The 25,337-nt window shown below is 41.2% G+C and overlaps 2 protein-coding genes across 3 annotated transcripts in view; one reads left to right on the top strand and one right to left on the bottom strand.

Moving 5' to 3' along the window:
• The window catches only part of APLF (aprataxin and PNKP like factor), an 81,813-nt gene extending 67,673 nt beyond the window's left edge, over positions 1–14,140 (bottom strand). For both annotated transcript variants that reach the window (XM_067565278.1, XM_067565277.1), the window contains exons 1-2: positions 13,893–14,140; positions 7,494–7,565 (exon numbers count right to left, since the gene is read on the bottom strand). In XM_067565278.1, coding sequence (XP_067421379.1) covers positions 7,494–7,565; positions 13,893–13,985 — 165 coding nt within the window. In that variant the 5' untranslated portion in view covers positions 13,986–14,140. The remainder of the gene's footprint in view (positions 1–7,493; positions 7,566–13,892) is intronic.
• Positions 14,141–14,374: 234 nt separating this feature from the next.
• FBXO48 (F-box protein 48) lies at positions 14,375–17,584 on the top strand. The gene is made up of 3 exons (XM_067564659.1): positions 14,375–14,442; positions 15,007–15,348; positions 17,169–17,584. The coding sequence occupies exons 2-3, from the start codon at positions 15,046–15,048 to the stop codon at positions 17,328–17,330; spliced, it is 465 nt and encodes a 154-aa protein (XP_067420760.1). The 5' UTR covers positions 14,375–14,442; positions 15,007–15,045; the 3' UTR covers positions 17,331–17,584.
• The last annotated feature ends 7,753 nt before the right edge of the window (positions 17,585–25,337 follow it).

Raw genomic sequence — 25,337 nt, 5'->3', positions numbered from 1 at the left:
CAGCTAAACAGCCCATTAGCTCAAGCTCCATGAGCCCAAGTCAGTTGGCACAGGCCTGCCGTGGGCTTTTAATTGCAGTGCAGACATACCCGGAATGACACTTATTTCCTGTATAGAACTTGCCCTGCTCCAGATTAGCCTTAAGACATGCGGGCAGAACAGTGGAAAACTTGTCCAAATAAATATAGAATTTCATTCATCAGGGCTGTCACACCACTGTCTTTTACTAGCACTGAACTGACATCATTTTTTCTAAATAGACATTTATAGCTATTTTCAAAATATGTAAATCAGACTATTAAAATTGCATGAAACATGTGACAGTCTGTACCTCTATGTTCACCACTTTCACAAGACTGAAATTTCATACAAAGTGCGCCTTGTGAGATATCATTTGAAAACTCAATTTATTCATTATTGTCCTTGTAAAATATGTGGCAATATTGTATGTAAAGTTATAGGATTTTACGGTATGATTCTACTAAAGCAGTGTTTCTTAACCTGGAGTTTTAGAGGGGTCGCAAGTGCAGAGCTGGTATTGGGGGTGGCAAGAAAGGTAATTGCCTGGAGCCACAGGGGCGCCATGAAACTAAGTTACATGCCTCAGCCCCGTGGGGGTGGGACTCAGGCTTCAGGGGTACAGTAGTTTGGAAAGGTTAAGAACCACTGCACTAAAGACATTTTTCTGAGTCTGGGGAAGAGTCACAAACCAGAGACAAACCAGAGACAAAAGATTATCTGACGTCTCAGCCAAGTGTCAACAAAATCAAATAGACTATCACCTGGTTAACTGGCCATTCTTTAAGGAAAAGAAAGAGGATGACAGGAAAGAGGATATGGGCAAAAATCTACATCTCAACAAAAACAGATGGGGGTTCCTGTCTCTTGAACCTCTGCTGGAGATGATTTTCAAAGTCGAGAAAGAGCCATAAGAAAGGAAAGCAGACACCCCAAATAATTCCTCCTCTCTACCTATGGTCCTCTCAACGACACCTGATGAACAAAGGAACCAGCTTTGGACTGGTGGAGGGATCCTGACTGAAAGATTCAGCCAATAAGACTGCTAAAACGTGGTGAGAGACCTTTGCTTTGAATTAACTCTAGCTTCTTCAGATAGGCATTAGCTGAGATTTACTTTTATTTTCTTTCAACCACTTCTAACTTTTATGCTTCATTATTTGTAATCACTTAAAAATCCATCTTTTGTAGTTAATAATCTTGTTTTATCTACACCACTGTGTTTGGATTGAAGTGTCTGGGAAACTCCATGTGGGATAACAGGACTGTGTATAGCATTTTCTATTAATAAAGTGACTGACCTTATATAAGCTTGTATTGTCCAGGAAAGAACTGGGCAATACAAGACACACATTTCTGGGGGAAGTGTGGGACTGAGAATTTGCTGATGTTGCTCTGCAGTGTAATTCAAGAGTGGCTGGCTGTAGCACTCTTGCAGTGTAACTGGGAGGAATTTACATGATGAAGGCTGTGTGTGAGCAGACCAGGAGGGGCAGCTCTCACAGCAAAGCAGTATAAAAAGACATCTCAGGCTGGAGAACTGAGGGGACACAGCTGTTCACTGGTCCAGATTGTACCCTGGGTAATGTCACAGTCATATGGAGCTGCACAAAATCTGGCAGCTGTGTCTCTAGGTTATGACCTCAGATGTATGGGAGAGAGTTAGAGATTCCAAAGTTCCCCCCCGTCAACAAATAGCTTTGTCATAAGACATCCAATTTGATTCTACTTTCATTTTAACAAATGTTTTAATGTGTCCAACTATATATGGCTACTACTCTGGGACTAATTGGAAAAGATATTTATGCATCTTGCTCTTCGAATTTTATTTCCCAAACCATCCATTTTCAAATAAAACAATCAATCACAATATCCTGATGTCACAGTAATTTATTTACTGTTAGTAAGTCAGCACACCAAATTTCAGTCACTTATCTTACACAGAAACATTTTGCCTCTAATCAACAGCAGAAAAGACTTGAAATAAAACACTGTCTCATGATACCACGCTGCTTTAGAAACAAAGTCAGTCCTGAAATTATATACTACCTAAATAGTATAATATGCAGTTTAGGAACTAACACCATTCCCTCAGGTCAAAACTATTTTATATTCTTGAATGCAAAAGCTGTGGAGAGATGGACACTTAAAACTGAGTGGAATCTTTGCTGTGCCAATACAAAAGAAAGCATAAAATATTTCTTTGGATATGTCCCAATTGTTTGGCCAGCATTCAGCACAAAGATATGTTTAATCCTATGTACAGTACCACCACAATATGTTGTCCCTCTTGAAAAGGCTTTCAGTTATTATCACGTTTAGAATAATGCACTGGCTACTTGCTCTGTGATTATGCTGCCAACTAGGAGAAGAAAAGTTTCCCTAGAGAAGCAATACAGTAGCACTGGTAAATGGTACAGCACCTGTCCAGCAGTGCAGAGATTTCCAGGACAAGTCTTTGCCACATCATTCAGATGGTACATTTAAAAAAAGTTTATTTTCAGCTGAAGATAGTCTATTAGATTCTATTTTGTTTCCTTCACTCCCTCGATTTAGAGTTTAAAAATCAGATTCAGTTTCTACCTTTAATTTTTAGCATTAGATTTCAGTTTTAACTGTAGGTTTAAAGTTTGATTATCTTAGTGAAAATAAGGGTCAGCATTAATTGAAACAGCAGCTATTCCCACTTTGGAAAAGTGTATTTTAAATATTAGGCCCCAACACTTTTCCAGCTTTATGAACTGTGACAATATGTGATTTTAAAAGTAAAGCAACATTAGCTAAAGAGAGCCTCATCTGTTATGCATAAGAATAAAACAATACTACATGCAAACACACAGATGACTTGCAAAACTGAAATACCCTCTAATGAGAAACTATTCTGTTGATCTATTTTTTTTTCCTTCCTCAGTTTATTGGTATAATGAAGAAACTTTGCTGAAGGGTACTGTAGAAGTACTTTATAAAATATAGAATATTCTAATAGCTAAATTAGATAGTGATGGCCTAGAAATAGTCTGGCTAGAACTCTGGACTTTTGGAACAGAAGGAAGAGATTGCCCCCTGGAGTCCATTTGAGAGTGTACTCCAAGTACATTGATTGCTAGGGTCAGGACATTTGGAGTTCAGTCAGTGCTGTGTGAATAAACATGTAATACACGTTACAGGCTCATTGCTTATCAACATCAAGTTTCAGTGTTTTGGTTAAAGCAGCTCCCACATAATTTGGGATAGCAGTTACTAGGAAATTCTGCTTAGAACTTCATCTGCTCCCTCTTATTCCGCACATGAAGTATTGGAGAACATAGGAATACCAGACATGACTGTATCCTAAAAATCATTCTCATGGCTACAAGACTGACTGCTAATATATCATTTGGAACAGGTGAGATCTGAAGCCAGTCTCATCTATAGGACAGTTTTAAACAGTGTTATGCAACTTCTACCAAGAGAAAGGAGGTAGAGTGACACCTAAGATAGCCATCAGCCTCTATGGTTGCATTGTCACAGATGTCTGGTGCTTCTGTGAGCCAGCGACCACAGAGGCTGATTCCACTGGAGGGTCCCTAAAGGTCCCCATTCTACTATCATTTGGGTCAACAAGAATTACTTTTTCCAGTGATATGTTTAGGAACCTGAAAGAACTGAAGCTTGGAGCTTTACCTGGAATATAAATTGTTTGAGTGTAGGTAACAGATAAGAAGTTTCTTGAAAATAAAGTGGCTGGAGCACTATTACATAATGCTTATTGACGCAATCAATAAATACTTTATTAGTAACCATCCAGGGTACTGCAGAGGCAGAAAAATATACATTAGAATTTGCCTAGCCATTTGCTCCTTTTCTTTTCCACTAAATAAATGGTTTTAGGAAACCCCATGACCATGGCAATTCATTTTTCCATTTTGACTAATTATCACACTAAGCAAAAAACATTTGCTAGCTTACCTACCTCCCAATAAATCCAATGGAACTTCCATATGAAGAGGGCTACTATAATTGCTCTATAAATTATAATTAATTTATTGTAAATCAGCAAAAGGGGATTTAATAAAATCATCATTCCCAATATAAATAGAAGTATCTAGAGCATGCTTCAATGGAACAACACACAAAAATTAAATTGTAGATATAAAACCAGTGAGCTAAGGTTAATGACGACAAACAGTAATTACATCTTATTTAGAGATGGGATGAATTAGCTGGGGTCTCATGTATATCCCAGATTAAAAAAATATTATGTTAAGGTTGAGTCTAACCATCAGTAATTTAAGGGTAGAAAACATTACAAGAATGTTGTATTGTCCCAAAAACAAGCATTATAAACCCAGAATCAAGGTTAAAATAATCCAAGCATATTAAGGTCAGAAATACACAGTAAAGGCACTCAAACAACATTAACTGCCCTGTAGCAACATCATGTAATAACAATATGATTATGACAACATCATTTTAGTTTTTGTGGTCCCAGATTAGAATAAATTGCTTTTTAAAGACATGAAAAAAAAAATGATCTTCCCCCTTCATGGTAGGGCAGAATTACAGTTCTTACTTTAATATAATGAGATTCCTTTTAAATACAACCTTAATTCCAGTCTCCTCGGTTTATAATATTTGGAATTGATATCATTATAACATCCCTTTACTTTTTCTTTTTTACCCTTAAATTACTGATACATACATTCAACCTTAACTCCTTATTTATTTAGGGTTTTGGTTTTTTAACATGGGGGTATCCTTAATTTAAATTGCAAACACTTCATACTAAACAAGAAATCCATAACAGAATGCTACCTTGCAATGCTTCTAATGATATCTAGTACCAACTTTTTTTATTATTTTAACTTTTAAGGACAGAATCGCCAGTACATCACAGCAATGCAAAAGCAGCCAGAGTGCCCCAGCCAGTTATGTTTTATTTACAGCTGCCTTGCAGTGCAAGAGCAGCACAAAGCAGCTGATGACTAGTGCATCCATTCCTTAATTTGTAACTGACTTATTAATTTAGAGGGATGCATTAGTGAAACTGGCACTATGTAAAGCAGGGACAGAGAGAGCCCAAGTACCAGGGTCTCTGTGCTTTGAGGTTTCCTCCATGTTCCAGTCTCAGTACTTCCAGCAACACTGCCTAATGAGGCCATGAGGAGCGTTTTAAGCACTGATGTCCAAGCTAGTACATAGCCACAAAACCTTCAAACAGCACTGAGCATTGAGCAAGTAATCATCCGCTGAACTCTTGAAACGTGCTGTCTCCCTCACACCACCATAATAGAACAGCTGTACGCAAAATGCATAGAGGAAGAATGGTGACTGGCTGAGTTACCTCTGATGTCACAATGGCCCCCCTTAAAAGTTACCAGCTCTGCTACCCTGAGCCCATCACTAATCTATAATTATCCAAACAATTAGATATAATTATTAATAACTTAAGCTTAATCACAACCTGTTTCTTCAAATATAGCCTATGCACAAGATTTCAATTAAATGTAGCCATCCGGAAAGTTTAAAGGGGATACTCTATACTCTAGTAAAGAGAAGAGAAATTGATAAAGTACAGGAAGGAACTGAAAGTCAAATTAAAAAGAGTCCCATTCATTTACATCACATGAAGGCAGACAACTAAATATTGACAAATTTGATAAGTGCTTGTATACAAACATGGTAAGTGCTTGTATACAAACACAAGAAGTTTAATTACCAAGACAGGTGAACTTGAGGGCCTGACATTAAATGAGAATATCAGTAAAATAGGCATCATAGAAACTTGGTGGAATTATGATAATCAATGGGACACAAAATTGGGGGACAGGGCAACAAAATGGCACATGATATTGAACGTTGATAAATGCAAAGCAATGCACACTGGAAAACATAAATCCCAATAATATATATAAAATGATGGGGTCTAAATTAGCTGTTACCACTCAAGAAAGATCTTGGTGTCATCATGTATAGTTCTCTGAAAACATCCGCTCAATGTGCAGTAGGCAGTAAAAAAAGCTAACAATGTTAGGAACCACTGGGAAAGGAATAGATAAGACAGAATATAACAATGCAACTATATAAATCCATGGTACACCCACATCTTGAATACTGCATGCAATTTTGTTCACTCCATCTCAAAAAAGATGCATTAGAATTGGAAAAAGTACAGAGATGAACAACAAAAATTATGGGGGTATTGAATAGTTTCCATGTGAGGAGAAATCAAACAGACTAGGACTTTTTGGTTTGGAAAAGAACACTGAGGGAGAATCTGACATGTCTATAAAACCATGAATGGTGTGAAGAAAGTGAGTAAGGAAGTGTTATTGACCCCCTTCACATAACACACAAATCAGAGGTCACCCAATAAAATTAACAGGCAACAGGTTTAACATAAATAGGAGGAAGTACTTCTTCAGAAAACACAGAGTTAGTCTGTGAAACTTGTAAAGGCGAAAGTGTAACTGAGTTCAAAAATAATTAGATAACTTCACAGAGGATACTTCCATCAATGGCTGTTAGCTAAAATGGTCAGGGACTGAACCTCATATTCAGGATGTCCCTAAACTTCTGACTGCCAGACACTGGACCTGAATGACAGGGGATGGATCACTTGATAAATTCCCATTCTGTCTGTTCATATCCTCTGAAGCATCTAGCACCATCCATTGCGGGAAAACAGGATATTGGGCTAGATGGACCACATGTCTAATCCAGTATGGCCATTCTTATGTTTATGTTCTTAAGAATCTGTGTTATTCAAGTCACAAGAAAAGACTGATAGAAGCTAATTTTCTTGAAGGACTCAAATTTAATTTTCACCTCAACTAATTATCAGATTCACTTACAAATTTTCAGAAAATTAATTCTGTATTCAGTAAATGCTGTAAATTTATGGAGGACACACTATTTTTCATACAAAAGAGAATAAATCCCTGCTTTAAGTGCAAAATTGAACTAACTATGGAGTCACAATCAGCGCTTCCAGAATTATGTTCTATATTTCTTACATTTTTCCAGAGCTACATTACTGTAACAGATAAAAATAAAAGCAAATTATTGAAAATAATTTGATTTCTCATTGGCATTTCTGTATTCTGCAAAGAGGCGGTCTGTAAAGAAGAGGGGACAGGGAATCAGGAGAACTGGCTCTTGTTCATCACTCTACCTTCTTCCCCCCCGTGAACTGAGGCAAGTCACAGTCTCCAAAAAATGAGGATAACAACAGATGGGTATGAGTATATTAATGTTTGTAAAGTATTTTCCCATCCTTAGAGAATGCCAGTTTCACTCCAGAATCACCTTTTAGAAAAAGCAATGTGGGTCACCAGATGAAAATCAGGAATGTCTGAAAATAAAGAAACTGATCAGTGTCTACTTCTTACATAGATTTTGTTAAGAATTACTGAGATCCATTTGTATCTGATACCAAAGTAGCTTTTTCTAGTGTAGCTTGACTGTTATAGAAGCAACAAAAAAGGTCAAGTTACCGGTTTAATGCGAAGCTGGTCACCCACCACCTCCAATATGGCATGTTTTCTGGATACTCTCTTATCTGTAATCTGAAAAAAAGACATTTGAGATAAGAGCAGTCATTATAGTAAACAAACAAAAATCAAATCAAGATAAACCAACAGTCAGATTACAAGCTCTCATTGAGTGCAGTTCGTGCAGGCTGTAGGATTCTGATGTCTTGTAAGTAGTTCTACATAAGGCAATTACATTATATAAAAAAAAAAAAAAAAATTATGTATTAGAACTAGATTAAAACATTACGGTCAAGATTTTCAGAACTGGGTGCCTGACGTTATACTGTTAAATCCAAAAATTAACTGTCCATCCTCAGTGTGGAGAAAAGCTTGAGAACATGAGCCCTGCCAGCTCAAAAAGCTAAAGTCAAGCAAAAAAACACCCCACAGAATTTACCATTCGTCAAAATCTCATGGTTTTTCAAGGCCTGACAATACTACATAGAATAAGAGATAATGTGTCTTGAAATACTATATAGAGTGCTGTGCTTGTCTCAAGGCTACTGGTAGGCAAAGAGCAGGAAGTCATGTTTTCTATAAAGAAACTTTCAGGGCAACTCCAATAAATCCCACCAGCATCACCACAGCAGACAAACTGTTAAATCTAGAAACAGTGATACTAAAACTGAAATAGAGACAGTACTCAGAGGCTTACAAAACTCAGGAAAAAAGTTATGAAAGTCATTAGTTCCTAAGGACTGGCATTACAAGAACATTCTGTGAGATACATTCTGTTTTTAAAAATTACTTCAATTTTTAATCCAACTGTAACAGATGCTAATTCTTCTGTTTTTTTCATTTGGAGAAATTTGGAGCTCTAATGAGATTTTTGCTGCAGTCATTTGTTTTAATAATATTATTTAATACAGAAAGTGAGTTTGCTCTCCTGTATGTGCAGCATAACGAATATTGATGAGTTAACCTAGAAACCTGCTACTATTTGCAAGGAAAGTTTCTCCTGTTCATATATTTCCTTTAAGTGTGGCATTCAAGACAGCAAGAAGATCTAATTACATCTTTGTAGGAAACTATAATGCATTTTTCTCTGTGTTTATTACATTTAAAGCTGTGTATTCAAACTGTCAGAAAACTGCTACCAGCATTACAAGTGTATTGTGACCTCTAGTGAGGAACTTGCACTTAACCAAGTAAGCTCAAAAATGAAAACAGTCACTGCATGTGGGATTATTACACAAGAAAATATATCTGAAAGGTTATTCAAAGCAAAACATGACCAACATAAATTAACTGAAAAAACTGACATGTTTTCTCATTGTAGGCACTTACTATAAACATTATATGCTAAATTGTAAGCAAGTGCCACAAGAACAAAGCTAGGGAAATAAAACTTTCACAGGGTACGCACAGACAGGGTCCTAATGTATTATCTTGAGACGGAAGATGGAACAGCGTAGAGCCATTGAATCAGGACATAAAGGTAGGGTCACAAATTGAAGAAGGGGAATAGGTACTAGTCCAGGAGAAATTCACATCTTTAATGGCAAAAGCAGCACAAATAAAGAGGTGGCATGTTGTGTGAAATGTTCCAGGACAGAGATGGAATATAGTAAGCATGAGTATGGAATATATAGCAGCGCTCCAAGAAATAAGGTGCTGTGTGACTACCGAGAACACCCTACTAGGTCCAAGTCACTAGAAACCCCACAGCATTAAGACTGAATACTGTTGTTGGCCATGAACAACAAAATTTACTATCCCTGTGAGGATTCAGAGTCCAATTCAGAACAAGATAATAAATTAGTCAAATAATCCATCAAGCTGCTATTGTGGCAGGTAAAAACCCATCGTAGCAAAGGACCCTGTGTGATAGCTAAAGGCCATTGCCCCTTGTACACACAATAACCTCAAGGTCAGTGCTTAGAAGGTGTGCAGTAGCAGATGCGTATCCATGATTTTGCCAGACTACCAAGCATTCTACATGCCCATTGGAGGTAAGTGAGTAAATTCCATTTTTGTTCATGGAGTGTGTTGGAAACAGCAGACCACATCACCATTGTAACAGACATTGTATGTGATGATGTGGTCCCAGTGTGTCTGGTACATGTGCTTGGCTTCCTCACCGATATGTGATCATGGGACCTGCATTGATATTTGGGATAGTCATCCTGAGGCACTTCCTCTTTCCACTTCTGTTTATTGATAGTGGATATTCTCTGAGCTGGGGATTGCAACTTCCATGATTTTCACCAGCACTGATTTAACATTCACAGATCTGGCCTTTATAGAGCTAAAGGAACTAGACTGAATTAAAGATACTATTTCCATACCTCTGCTGCTCTTAGCTTTGCCAGGCGACAGAGAAATATCAACTGGACTCAGAGTGGTTTCCCTGTTGCTATCAAGAACCTGTGATCAAGCAATGAAAAAGATAAAATTGACAAGGTGGATGAGGTAATTTTATTGGATGAACTTTTTCTGGTGATAGACAAACTTCCAAGCTACACAGAGTTCTTCTGCAAACAACTGACAGAGGTGTCAGTTTCACTCTGCTATTTGAGAAAGCTATGAATACCAGCAGATGTAAGCAGTAGGATTAAAAAAAAAAAAAAAAAAAAAAACCAGAAGCTTGGGGAGAGTAACAGAGATCCACCTTCATCTATAGATCCTTTCCAGCACTCCTCTGATTGCAGCAGGAGACTGAAGGAGGAGTGATGCAGCAAAGAAACCCATGCCCCGGCATGGCTCTGCAATCAGGAGGGTTGAGCAGGAAGAGGGAGCAAGCTGAGAAAATGTTCTCTTCTCATCAGCCAGAGTCTGCTGATATGGCTTTTGGTTTTCAAACACCCAATATGAAAACTGGAGCATCTGAGCAGAGTCCATGGACAAGAATCCCAGAACCAGCCCCTATATCAACAGTTGGATGCGAGGGCTGGAATTCTGTGTTGCCTTTGGACCTCCCAAACTCCCCCACTTCTTCTCATCTTTCCTACTGGTCTCTGGCTAGTAGGTGTCAAATTATTTTAGCCCCATTCCAGTTCTACAAATGAGATTTTGACATAATTTCATCTCTTTCCACAGATGGAAAAAGTAGTTAATAGGGAAAGAAGCATTTCCATTGCCAGTGGCCTGCTCATACCCACTGAGCATTTTCCGTGCCAGAGAAAGTGATCCAAACACATCTTTCATACATCCCCATATCAAAAAAGATCTTTGCAGACAGTGCATCCCCTATCAGCAGCCTCCCTCAACTGACATCCTCAGCTCTTTAGAATTCCAAAGATCACAGAGCAATTAAGTCTACCATTTTACAACAATAACGGGTCTGGGATCTTCATGAAGTGGTCCTCCTCCATTCTTTAGCTACTAGCTTAGCCTCTGAAAATCAATTAAGCACATAGACAAGCAACTAAAGTGGTTCTCATTAAAGCAAATGCTAATGAAGTAGAGTGTATTAGAAGTCAATTAGCAGGTATTCTATGAATTAGTAAGAAATACATTCAAGTCATAAAACATTACAAAAGGAAAAAATGCCTCAGTTCAAGTCAAATAAAATTCAAGACCACAGACCAGAAATAGCCTAGTAGTCCAATCCTGAAATACATCTCATGAAGAAGTAACATAGCCTTGCACACAACTCTTTGAACCAGCCATGAACTAATCTTAAAACTACATTATGCATGCTATGCTCTTAATATATAAATTCAAAAGCAAATCCAGGTATACATGAGGAAATAACAAATAGCCATCTAATAGCAGAAAGTAACTTAAATGAAAATAATCTGACTGGCTGAAAAGGCTTCCAGTCTACGCACGCACGCACGCACGCACGCACGCACGCACGCACACTTACTTTCATGACTATTTGACCCCATGATGATCTGTTTGCCAGTTCCACCTATGGAGTTTCATTTACTATGCATTAATATTGCTACAACTGCTTGGTTTTCTCCAGAAAACTTTTGAAGCTTGGGCAGCACAGTTGAACAATCTGAGTAAGTGCTTCAGGAATTTCCCATTTATTTATTATATAGCTATATTACTAGAGAGAAGCCTAGAAGAGGTAAGCTTGTTTTTATTTTAACGCTAATTATACTAACTATAGTTCCAGAGGGGTAGCTGTGTTAGTCTGTATACAGCAAAAACAACAAGAGATCTGTGGCACTTTAAAGACTAATAAATTTAATATTTGCAGACATAAGCTTTCGAGAGACTTCAGCTCTCTTCTTCAGATGCAGTTGAAGAGAGCTGAAGTCTCTCGAAAGCTTATGTCTGCAAATATTAAATTTGTTAGTCTTTAAAGTGCCACAGATCTCGTTGTTTATACTTACTATGAAAGAGCCAGCATGCCAAACGGAAAAATGTACCTGCCCTCTTCTGAGGAAGCCCAGTCAAACACAAAATAATGGTTTAAGTGCAAAAATCCCAGGTAATAAAGGATATCTAAAGGGTAAAAAGGCCCAAATTGAAAACAACCAGAAAAGTTTATTTTAAAAAAGAAGGACTGGCTCCCTCCCCTCTAGGATTATGCAGACATTTATCTACCTGAGAGCTAGTATAATGAATGCACACTGATCAGTTTCACAATTATTTTTAGTCAATCTCACTTTTCTTACCCTAATGCATCTATTCGGTTGTGTGTGGGCACTAGCATTACAGATTAAACACAAAACAGTTGATCAAATTCTACCTCTACCTAATCCACTGGTTTGTACAGGGTATAACTGAGGGCAAAAATGTATACTATGGTATTAAAAGAGTTTAAAAATACTGACACCATTTGTATTAGAGAGTTCAAGACAATCTTTCTCCCAAATCTAAAACTACTTAGCAGATTCGTATAAAAGCTTTTTATGAATGTAACCGTATTTGCTAACTAGAGAAAGATACCATAGTGATTAGGTACTAAGTGCTGATATGCATGAGTAAAAACCCTGGTTTACACTTAACATTTAAATTAACATAACTACATTGTTTAAGGGTGTAAAACAATTCACACCCTTAAGCACCATAGTTAAGCCAAGCTAACCCATGTAGACATGGCTAGGTCAATAGAAGAATCTTGAGAAAATTATTTCACTTCAAATTTGTATGTGGTGCTTCAGAGAAGAGGTGATTTTTCTGGAGAATGCCATCTTATGCTCTAAAGCAGTGTTTCCTGAATAGTAGGTTGCAGGCCCAGTGCAGAGAATCCTCAGGAGTAGAGGGCAGGCTTGAAGAATGAGTCTGTCCTGCTCTCACTGGCTGTAGCAGCTCCTGCCCCACAGAGCTGAGCTTGGCTCCCCAACTCCAGATATTGTGAAGTGGCGCACAGGTCGCAGTGCCATGCAGGTCTGGCCCAGCTGTCAGGACAGCAGGGTGTCCAGACCAAGCCTGAGAGGTGCAGTGACCCAGTGTGCCAGGTCACAACACCCAGAGCAAGGATCCAAACCCTGCCCCTGGGACACGACCCACTGCTGCAGGATGACTGCAAGGCAGGCTCGCTCTCCAACTTCCTCCCTGGGGCAGGGCCTCCCCTCTGCACTGCAGACTCCCTGTTGCCAAACAAAAGTTCTGAGAAAGACATGCACTGTCCCTATTCATTTCAATGGATTGGCAGCCCTACAGTAATGTATTAACATTATTAGTTATTTCACTGTTGAAGAAAGCACAAGCGCACGAGACCCTATCGTGTTATTATTAAGGTCTCCTGTAAGTGTCTTGTTTTGGTGTCTCAGAGCAGAACCTGGTTTGTGTTGGCAGAAAATTTGGGGGGAATAATAATGCTATTCCCTCTCCCCAGTTTGACCCCTAATTTCCTCTGATTTGGGAGAGAAGCAGCAAAGAGATGTTTATACAAACAGGAAAATGACAGTTTCCAACCCGTACGATTTTATTACAAGTCTCATGATATTTAGAGTTTCTCTTAAAGCCCCAGATCCTGGAGTCACATTAAGGAAAACTGAGATTCTCCTTTAACACACGTTTCCACCGCGGGTGATTACGGAGAAAGGCTTGAAAGGAACTGGAGGGCTCCGATTCTGCCTTCCTCGTACGGGGGTCAGCACAGGGCTCAGCGGGTGAAGTCTGAGAGCCTGGGGCTACACCCGAGGGTCTGGCGACCAGATGATCCAATGGTCCCTTCCGGCCCTAGACTCTATGATAAAGAGGAGGCGAATAAAAGCCAGGCAGTGCGTGCCGAGCCGTGCCGAGCCGAGCCAGGCCGGGGACACCGGGGCCCACAGAGCGATGAAGCCCCTTTGCCCAGCGGGCCGCGCAACGCTCCGGCCCTGGCCTGCGCCCACGGGCACGTCCCGCGCCAGGCCGCCCCCGAGGCGGCTCCTGGGCTCGCTGGCACTGGGCTGGGGGACGCCGCAGCGGGGCGCGGGATCAGGGAGCCCCCCCCCGAGGAGCCAGACTTACTCCCAGCAGGGGGCCTCTTCCCAGCACTGTCTGGCCGGGTGGCAGCGCCACCGGGCAGCCCCCGTCCGCCGGCGCGAGCTCGAACCCCGACATGGGCGGCGCCGGGGGGAGCGGAGCGGAGCAGGACGGGAAGGGCGGGGCACCCCCCTCTCCGCCGGCGGGACAAGGCCCGGGAGCAGCCTACGCCCTGTCCCCCGCGGAAACACGAGCCGCGCAGGGAGGGACTGAGGCCGCCCTCCCGTCCAGTCCAGACCTGTCCCGCCGTGCGGGTGGGGGGGGGGAGGAGGGTGTTTACATCCCCGAAGCTCCGCCCACCCCGGAAACGGTAGTCCCCCACCCTCCCCCCGCCCGCCGGGCCTCACGGGAGCGTCGCCGCGGGGAAACTACAAGTCCCGACCGCCCGCGGCCCCAACAGCCTCCGGCGCATGCGCATGGCGTGGAGGGCGGAGGATGTAAATAAACACGTTCGAAGGGGGGTGGGGGGGAGGAAGACAGTTTAAAAAAAAAAAAACAAAAAACTGTCACCCGGGGGCCGCCGGCGCGAGGCCAGGTAGGAGGCGGCCTGCGCGGGGGGCTTGAGTCTGCCCCTGCCTTCGCCGGGGCGGGGCGGGGGAGATGAGAACTGGCTCCAGTCGCGCCTAGGCCAGGCGAGCCCGCAGGAAGGCCCGCCCTGGGCCCTGGGGGCCCCGTGCCTGGGGCAACCTTGGCAGCGGGAACCACCCGCCGTCCTGAAACATGGGGGCGCTGCTGCACCCTTGGCCTGAAGTGGTTCCCCTCGTTCGCAGGGTTCACACAGTTTGGTTCAGTGGCTCCCACCACCCCTTTCCCTTCCCTCCCCCCCCCCCTTCAAATTGTTCCCTGGGCAGCCTGCAGCAGTGAGTGCTCGGGGCTGGGCACACACGAGGGGCATCGCCTAGCCGTCACACGCTGCCAGAGGGCTGCTCCAGCCTTGGCACACAGTCTAGGGCGCTGCCTGAGACACTTGAACATAGTAGCCTTTAACCCTAGCTGGGAGCCTGGTGAAAGTTGACCCCCTGTATTATGTCATGGAGATAAGTGGGAACTGCATGGGCAGGAGTTTAGTGACCAGTGTACAATGCTTCCTCGCCCCCAGGGTTACTCGTGGCTGATTGATGTACCGCCACCTTAAATTATGCAGAAAACCTCCAAGAAGAGCAAACAGGCAGTTGCTTCGCGTAAAGAACGGACCATTCTTCCGCCCCACAAGGAGGAGGAGAAGCAGGAGGACTTTGTGGAGCTGCTGCCTCCAGAAGTCAGTTTTAAAATTTTCAATGAACTGGACCTTCAGAGTTTATGCAATGCCGCCATGACATGCAAGAGCTGGAATCATGCAATTGAAAACAGTGACTATTTGTGGAAACATCACTGTTTAACCGTAAGAGCTGTCTGTCAACGAGAGATAGACTGTGATCGAAGAAACGGATATTCATGGAAGGTAAATTTAAGACGACGGACTGTCTAGCTTTGGGAAACTGGAGAGCTTTTGGGATTGGTATTAAGATCTGTGAGGTTTGCTCCTGATCAGTATTTCTGATCCATCCAAGGTTAAGAGCAACCCAAAGTTGTTGCCATCTAATAGCTACAGCCTGTGAGGACTCAGGGCTTGTCTACACTATAAAATTAAGTAGTTGTAATTTAAGTCGATGTACAGCCACCTCCCTAATTAAAACCCTGGTTCACATTCATACTTCCTCCTTCTGTCAGTGGTGCTTCCTCACCAGGAGCACTTCCACCAACAGAAGTGGGGCACTGTGGGATTCTGACTGCTAGAGCCCAGCAGCACTGGTGCTGACAACCTCAGCTGTCAGCCAGATGCAGGCTCACAGCTGTCCCCTCCTCCCCGCTGTAAACCCATGCCTGGTTGACAGCGTGGGGGAGGGCGGCTATTAGCCCACTTGGGGCTAATAGCCAACAGGCACCGTAAGTTAAAGCAGTTTACACGGAGACCGCACCACCCTAACTACATTAACATAAGTGCTACACCTCATGAGGTGGAGGTATGTCAGCATAGTGGGCAACTTACTTCAGCAGAAGCTGCATTCTAGTGTATACACCTGACATAATTAGGTCCATAGAAGCTGCCTTGCGTGGACCCACTGTAGTATAGGCCATGCCCTAGTGAAGTATCACTAGCACCATTACCACCACAACTGGCAGTCTCTGCAGAGATGCCAAGAAATAAAAGTACCATAGTGACAATGAGCTATCCTCAGATCCCTGAGAAGTGATCACTCCATCTCTGGAATGGAACACATTGAGCAAGGGACACAGTTATACATATATGTTCCTCCATAATTTCACTTCAGTGGAATAATCCTACTTGAAGAGAAGGGGGTCCTGGAATCTGCTGAGCTAGAGAGGTACTTGCCCCTATACACTTCATTAGCCAGATGCAGCTAGGGGTTAGAGAACCAGCAGCTTTAGAAACCCTTCATCCACCTCATTTGGGGCTTTAAGTTTATCTCTGCATAGATTACTGGTCAGTGGAACTCAGACTTAAGAGGTTTTAGAGTCACCTCCTCACTCAGGAAGTGTTTTAGTGGTTCAGTATAAGACACAGGCTAACAAGGAGACAGGGCTGTGAGCAGATGGAGTGCTCACACTGTTCTGAAGAGAGCAGACATACTGAAGTCCAGACTCAAGACCTTCCCGGCACCTGACTTTATTAACAAAGCAAACACCAAAAATCCTACTACAAACTTTTTCTAGTTACATGGCCATTTCCAAGGCTCCTCCTGTAGGTCTTCGCTAACCTAGATTCCTCTCCCAGACTGCTACTTCTACTTCCTTTTATTCAGGGTTGAGGTAACAAGCTACAACTATCAATGAGTCAACAAGTTAGTACCTCCCTGCATTAGTAGGGAGCATCAACAGAAAAACCCAGCCACCCTGTTACAAGAACACACAAGAGAGATGGGGTTATTTTGGGACCCCCTGGAGGGGAAGAGAAATAGAAAGATGAAAAAAAGTTTTACTTTAGGGTAGGGATTCAGTCTAAAAGGGTGGGGATGAGAAGCAGAAGATTTGAGAAGCAAGAATGACTCCTGTTGTACTGAAAAATGAGAAAGTTAAAGCCCTGATCCACTAGAGGGCAGTTTTACACCTGTGTATTGCATTGAAGTTCCAGACACGCATGTGTGGTGTTGTGTAGATGCTTTTTCTGGCATAAAACTTTAGTTCTCCCAACGTCCACATTGACTCCTACTTAGTTTATTCAAGTTTTTCAAGGCTTTTAAACTGTTTACCCTTTATCAGGTCACCCTACTGAGAAACTACTGGAAAAGCAAAGTGAAGCATGAATGGCTGAGCGGAAAATATAGCAACATTCATTCACACGGTGGCTTACCAGAAAGAAGCATGTATCCCATGGATGCTGTTACATGGGGAGAAATACTAGAAGCAGAACTGGAGAGATGAGAAACCAGACATGGATCTTAAATAGCAAGAAATGGCACAGAAATGACTTTTGTAAATTTAGCCATTTACACCAATGACATTTGAAAATAGGTAGTAGAAACTTCACTGAAAACAAATGTATAAATACAGAGTTTATTATTGTTTTGCACTTTATCAGAACAGCTTGTTGTAAAAAGTCCTAAACGAGATATAAACTATGCAATGTAATTATTTGTAAAGACCTACTGTACTGCTAAACAGATGTTAAGTCTTGGATTGACTTTTCAATATGCACTTTTGAAAAAAATGGAAAAAAATTGTATAACTTGATTTTTTTTTCCCTCAAAGCAAAAGCATGAGACAGTGAGAAGTCCACAGGAGAATCACTACAGGGATGGGAAATGGAGGGGATTGGCTACAGTATGAGCATCAAAGCCACTGGGGTATGAACTCCTTCAGTCTGGACTTCTTTTCCATCAAGATTTACTTGAAGTACAGTTATGGTCAGAAGAGTGACTGTATAATAGTGCCACCTTCTTAGTCATCTGAGCTGCTCCTAGTGTGTATTCAGTCATAACAGCAAACTCAGTAGTTAAGTTTTATCTTTTACTGCTGCAGAAACTACTATGGGTAACAGAGCTAGATTTACTCTAACGTAATTCACATTAGAGGGTGCCCACCAGTAACCAGGGGTCCCAATTTTATAGGGACAGTCCCAATATGTGGGGCTTTTTCTTAGATGGAGCCTATTAGCCACACCCCATCCCGACTTTTCACACTTGCTATCCGGTCACCCTAGTCCCCACAGTGCCATTTTAACCATTTTTAGATTAGAACTGCCCTTGAAATGGAGATAACAGATGCAGTTTCCCCAATAAACCTCTTTAATCCTCAACTTGAAACCCCACAAACAATAGGAAGGGAATTCAGTCATCCTCTTACCCTCATCCAGTCTCCAGCTAGTTGGCACCACTTCCTCTTTGCTCCTGGGGCAAGGAGATTTCTACATACCACTTCAATCCAGGACAGGACTTTTGGGTCCAGTCTTTGTAATAAGGGGGAAGTGTTTGTCAGAGAACTCTTCGGGGAAGAGAAAAGCAGGGAGATCAGAGGACATTGTACAGGTGGGTTTGGGAAAAGGATATATGAATTCATGGAAGGGAAGCAGTAGTGGGAGAATGGAGAACAAAAAAGGACTGAACAGAGGAGCAGTGAAGAGAAAGCAGCAGCCTGGTGGGATAAACTACTCTCCTTTTAAGTGCATTTCATAGGCCTGGTCTATACACAGTTTTTGTACTGATGTTACTGTTAAAAAAAAAAAAAAAATTTTTTTAACTGAAGTAGTTCAATTAGCACAGCCTCTAGTGTGCACAGTTATGAAAGTGCTTATAATTGCATCCATATTAGGAAGGTCATACCAATTTATATAGATTTTAAACCAATATAAAAGTATGAAAACAGTATTTAGACAAGCCCTGACAGATTCTTCCATACGATATATTGTAAAAAGCTTTACAATGAAAACCAAGCAAACTGACGAGTGAGGTTTAAGAACAGTTGACCCAGAAGGGAGAGAAAAGATCTAGACAGAGGATGTAATGTAGAGGAGAAGGCTATTAGTGATGGAGGACCAGCATGAGAGAGCAGAGGCACAGATGTGGAATAAGCCCATAGAAGATTTGGGCTTACGCTAACAGGATTCACCAATGCTTCAGGGCTCCTGAAAGCAGCAGGCCTATTCTAGACTCCGTTGATCACCCCTCCCCCAGACTTCCAAACACATCCCTCCTTGTTCTCCTTCCTCTGACAGTCCCTTTACAGGCACACCTGTCAAGGTTTAGTAGTCTTTAATGGGTCTGCTCACGTGCACAAGGGTTTCCAGGACATAGCAAATCAGTGACAAAGCAAGGGCTGTCAGACTGCTGGGTGTTTACCAAAGATCCTGTCTTAATCTACACCAATTTAAGAGCTTGGCAAGATTAAATTTCTTCTGCTTTGTCTGCAGTCACTGGAGATTTTTCTGGTTTAGGACCAGCAGAGAGCATAAATCGAGCCCTTTGCTTTAGTCCCCTCCTGTAAAGCTATTTTTAGATTGGGAAAGTCTTTCCTAATGAAAGTAGCTAAATAGCACCACCTGCTGAACAGCCTGAAAATAGAGGGAACTAGGTTTGTGTCATTTGGGGATTTGTTTTTTTAAGATAACTAATTACATAGGTGGAAAAGGAGGAAAGAAAAGCCCGATAATACGATATCTTGACACAGCGTATGAAAGGAGTATAAAAATTTAGTATGTTAGCAATGACAGTTATGAAATGCATAGTGTATTGGAGCTCAGAATTCAACTGTACTAAATCAATGCAGTACAAAGGACATTAATGATTTGGGAGTTTATACAGTGTTAACATTTTGTAAATTTAAAAGTGATGAGTTTTTACTTGATCAGTGTCCCATATCTTGTAAATCCTACTGTACATACATTAGATTTTCTGCCTGGGGCATCAATAGAAAATCTAACTACTGTTAATAAAAATCAAAGGACAAAGATTGTTCATTCCTGTCAGATTAACTGACATCAGTATGATTGTAAAGTCCAGTTTCTTGCTATGTTTAACATGAATGTTTTTGGCAAACATATGAACTTTCAAAGTCTTTCCCCACAAACACTTTGCCCCAAAAATTCATGGAGCACCAGGAACTTGATATCTGGCTACAGTTTTATTGTACCTGCTATTCTATTTCATTGTCAGCAAAATTCAGAGAAGCTCTGACCCATATAAACATGGAACATATTTAATCCCACAATTATGAAATAATTCAGTTTGAATGGCTGGGACAAAGTCAAGCTTTGTACGGAGTTGATTTCAAATTAGCTGCCAAAATGAGCATGACACAATCTAGTGCAGAATGTAATTTGAAGCTGAACAGAAATGTTATAACATCTTATGAAGGTTTTAGTTCTGGAATGCAACTCTTAATGGGGCCTGATCCTATGCCCCTCTATGTCAAAGAAAACTCTGTCATTGACCCCTGTGGTCATTAGATCAGGCTCACTGTCCCTCAATGGAGCAGAGCTGAGCAGTTTTACTCTGGTAACAGACACCATGGCTTTTAAACCATGGCACAAGCTTTTCTGAACATACCCTGTAGTTTTAGTCCATATTCAGCATTTTCCAATTATCTTAATAGTTCTATGTTACACCACATTAAATTGCTTCTTAGTCTCCATTCTAACACAAATATCAGATGGGACTAGGTTTTCCTTTCCCCCTCCTTAGGATACTGGGACTTTATGCTCCAGTGTTGCTCATACAAGCTACTGATATCAACAGGGCAACGAATGCCAGAACAGTGAGTAAAATGGGAAAATGGAATTGTAAAATAAGATGTTTCCTGAGCATCAAAATACAATGAGATTTTATTTGCTGAAATGTCCTCTAATTTTCTGGCTTTGGGCACCCAGCTGCTTCTACTAAGTTCAATCCATTTTTTTTTTAATCTGTTCACTTTTACCATAAAATTAAAAAAACCATTCTTTAAAGCTGTACAGATGCTGATCACTTCAAAATGTTCACTTTGTTGCATCATGCAGTAATCATGTCAATAACTAATACAATTATCTTTCCAACAGTGTTGTGTGTCATGGCATGTTATTGGGCATATGTGCACATCTAGATTACTTTACAGCACTTTAAATTGACTGCTCTCAACACACCTGTATAATTATCTGCAGTACAGTAGCAGTTGGAAGTTTTAATCAGAATCAGGGCCAAATTGTGCCATTTGCTGTAGAAACATAAGGAAACACGTTCTCCACTGCCAAAAAAAAAAGTATGCTTTATCATGGGATAACCAATATCTGGGTGAAAAAGCCTTGTGGAAACAAGACCAAGTAGTTTTATCACAGGGTTATCTAGGCATGGTCAGTCACAGGTAGACAGTATAGAGCGGACCTCACCTAGGTAATGCACATCAGTTCTGCTGTAAAAAATAAAAAACACCTTTTTTGCATTGACAATATAGCCATAGTCCCTGATCCCAAAACCTTTCAGCCCAATTTTAAGACAAGACATAAAAAGTGGGTCTTAACAATAGGGAGAAGAAGAAAGTCTTATTGGAGTTGTTTTCCGATGTGCTTACAGAGGCTAATTAGTACCCAACTTATGCATCTTCAATGTCTTATTTATTTAATAATGAATTAAATTAGTCACCCTTTCCTGCTCCTTAACCAGCCCACTTCAACCCACCTCCACCCTTTCTCCTACATCAGTTTAGTTTCCCATTCCTACAGCTTTTCACAGTGCTTTAAGGCTGGTTCTATACAGTTTTTGCAGTGGTATAGCTACTTCAGTTAAGGAGTGATTTTAAAAAATCATCAAATTAGCACACAGACTTTAGTGTGGACACAGCTATATTGATATAAAAGGTACCTTATACCAATATAGCTTATTCCCTTTCCTGTACAGAAAGATATATTGAACCCTGATACCAACATAACTGCATCCACCCCAGGAGGTTGTACCATTAACTACAGTAGTTTACTACTGGTGTGTAGATCAGACCTAAATCTCTACCCTGGAGCAGAGCTGGGCAAAATTTTTCATTCAGAATTTGATGACAAATGGCTTTTTAAATGAAAGGCTTCATGAAAAGTTCAGTTTTTGAGATTTTTCTGTGGGTTTGTTGGACAAAGGGAAAATAGTTTGGGGGGGGGGGGGGTCAGATTTTGGATGTATCCCCCCCCCCCTCATTTTCAGTGGCAAAATGAAAGAAGAGGGATAGAAGAGGGGGAAGTTAACATTTTCAGTAAAGACCTCCATGAAAATAATTGAAAAAGGTAAAATAATTATTCCTTTGTTAAACCCACAAAATAAAAATTCTGAAAGTGTCTGTGAAAACTTAGCATTAGCTCAACCTTGAAACCACTTATTCTGCCATCCTGATTCTACAGACAACTGAATGTGCTCCACTCCCAGTGGAGCAACTCATGATTTTGGTCACCCTGTCACTACTCCGAGAAGTATTTGCATCTGCAGGGATTGCTCTGCCATATCTCCTACAACCTCACCATACCGGGGAGAGCTCCATGGAGCCCGTTCTCCAGGTGGCTTCTTAACTTACCCTCTCCACCAGTCCCAGCCAGAAGAGCAGCAAACAAAAGTGTTGAGGTGGCAGCAATGGAAAGAGTACCCATAGCTATAGAAGGTGGGCCCAACAACAACAGGCACTCCTACACTAACACCCCAATGTATCCAACCTGCCATTATCTAAGACACCCCCGAGCGTCCCTTGTAGCCTTTCACAACCCACCCAGGAACCCTCATGCTTCTCACCACTGAACCCTCCTATCCAAGCACCTTACGCCATTCACCCAAGACGTTTCTCCACCTCACTTCCCTAAGGCTCCACCCAATCATTCAGCCTACCTCACAGCAATCACCCTCATAGCTCCTGCAGAAAACCTATCCCATCCACCCACAGCTATCTTCCCCTCTGACCTTCCCTAGGAAGAGGCTACATGAGGAGGACTTCTTCCACTCTCTATTTCTGGGGAGGGCAGAGAGAATAGGCTTGCATTCACACTCACACCCTGCTAGGATGGGGGAAGGAAATGAATGAGTTTCCTCAGAAGTGTCACATATTGCTGCCCAGGAGCTAGTGAGTTTCTTGTGAAAGTTTTTGAGTCTTTGCCTTAATTTCGAAACTTCTAGCTTATGCATGGTTTTAGGCCTCTATGACTCCTCTACTGCAGCAGTCTAGTTCCAGAGGGTGGGGCTGCTAACGTGGTTTTGTTTCATTGTGCTGCAGGATGTGGGTCTGAAGTCATTGGTTCCACTAGCTACAGAGGAGCAATGCATAGAAGTGAGAAATATATGGTGTTAGGGTATGAGAACAAGTAGCAAATTTCGATACAAATCAGTTGGATTCAACTGTAGGAAACTTAGCAAGTTTTTTTTTTTTTTTTTTTTAAAAAGAAGACCCACAAAAAATATCAACTCCATGTAAAAGTCATGAGTCAATGGATGCTATCTTGTGGCATACAGCTGGCCTAAATACAGGATGGGGAACATCTTCATCAGCTCAAGAGATCTTCCAAGTGGGGTGTTTAAGTCAGAAAGGGACATTTTAATCCATTGCATCTCAAATGTGGCTTCTGCAGCCCTGACATTGAAACAGCTTTAGTTTTAGTCAAGGTGCAAAGAATATTCACACCTTAAATGGAATAAGAGATATGTAGCAGCCTCTTCAGATAGAAGTCACATCTTTCAGAATATGTCCCAATATAAATAGTGTGAGGAGTGCTGTATGCTTTTGGGACAAAACCCTACAAATATTGTACCCATTAAAGTGCTTGGTATTTTGGAGTAGATATAAACCTGCTCCCAAACGTTATGTGCAATTTAAAGGGAAATGGCATTCATGTATCTCAGATTAGCACTCAAATTTCAAAGGATAAGCACATCTCACTGAATAATCTCAGAAATATATTTGAATACACAGAGACATGGATATTTGGTGTCATCTTTTTCTAACAGTGGGCTACCCCATATGGGTATAGTTTTCTAGAGATATGCAATACTTTTGACTCAAGCCTCAAGTAACCAGCCTTCATTAGAGTTCCACTTGTGCTCATGAACCAGCAATGTTCAGTCAAGTTAAGTTTGAACTGTAATCTTTGCAAGAAAGCTGGGTAACAAGCTTCTTGGATTTCTCTGGATAGCCATGAACATTTTGAGGCTGCTGTTCATCAATACATTTTGAGTTAAAAAAAGATCCCACCAGAAGATCATGAGAGAAAGCACATAGCACAATGCACCCTAATCTTAGCTGGGTCATCAAGGCACTAATGCAATAAGAAATTACAATGTTTTCTAGTAGAGCTACTAGTCCCCCTTCTAGTACTAGGGAAACAGTAAGCCTGAACCTTGTCTTGATGGAAAGTACCACTGTTTTCATACCCCACACTTTGCCACACTATGGCAATAATCTTTGTACAAAATATGCCTTGTGAGATATTTGAAAATTAACTCCTCACTGGTCAATGACATCCTGGTGAAATGTATGTAGCAATATATGTAATGTTATGAAATTCCCCTGTATGATATTATTAGCACGTATTCAAAACCACATAGGATACTTCTGCATAGGCAGAGCTAATTGAAGAAATGTGTGTTCACCACAATTTGCATATGAATAGTAAACTGGTCCTCAAGACAGCAGCAAAAAGAAAAGGCAGGAGACAAAGCAAATTTTCACTTCTGCAAACCTAGGTGAGAAGAACAAACATGGAGCCTCCACAACCAAACTGTATATCACCTTCTTTACTGTTTGAATAAACTTTGCTTTGAGGACAGCCCTCAGAAGAATCCATTTCAAAGGTATAAAAGAAAGGGGTTGAAACCCCCAAGTGCTCTCTCTTTCACTTAAGATAATAAAGAAACCAGCCCTTTGACTTTGAGGGGAGATCCTGACCTGAGAATTTTGTCAGCCATTTTGCTGGGAGTACGTGGCAAGGATTTTACTTTGAACCCAGTCTAGCTTGTTAAGTTTTAGCTACAAGAAAGCTTTTTATGTTTCTCATGATGTTTTCTGACTTTAACTACAAAGAGAGAGGTTATAAGTGAGTACAAGCATAAGGTATTAAACTTGTTTCAGTTTAAATATAAATTAACCAGTGTTGTGTTTAAACTACACTGTTTGGTAACTCCAGTTAAATAAACTGTTGAATATTGACCCTCGACAGGTGCAATGGACCTTTAATATTTGAACTGTCCAGGCGAGGGCTGGGTGTGTGTTGGATTCACCCTGCAAGATATAACCAAGGCTGGTGACAGTCAGAGCATGGCATCTAGAATGTTCCATGCCATGAACTAGTGGTGGCACTACAGGACAGATGACCTCTTATATTTGGTGATATATCACTGACAGGCATGCAATAGGCATGCTGCTGTCCCAGCTACTTCCTTCTAGGAGCAAACTGCTTGATGGCAAACTGACAGTTAACATGTCCTGAGTGGGATGGGGTGAAAG

Source organism: Emydura macquarii, unplaced genomic scaffold, assembly GCF_026122565.2.
Source record: "Emydura macquarii macquarii isolate MOO-44397 ecotype Brisbane River unplaced genomic scaffold, CSIRO-AGI_Emac_v2 contig_2676, whole genome shotgun sequence".
Lineage (NCBI taxonomy): Eukaryota > Metazoa > Chordata > Testudines > Chelidae > Emydura > Emydura macquarii.
Note: the sequence above shows the minus strand (reverse complement) of the source record. Positions and strands in the feature narration are given on the sequence as shown.

Bases quoted from the DNA above. Each gene is read 5' to 3' on its own strand.
- FBXO48 (XM_067564659.1), top strand. From the start codon at position 15,046: ATGCAGAAAACCTCCAAGAAGAGCAAACAGGCAGTTGCTTCGCGTAAA. The intron at 15,349-17,168 runs GTAAATTTAAGA...ACCCTTTATCAG, and splicing joins GAAACGGATATTCATGGAAG to GTCACCCTACTGAGAAACTA.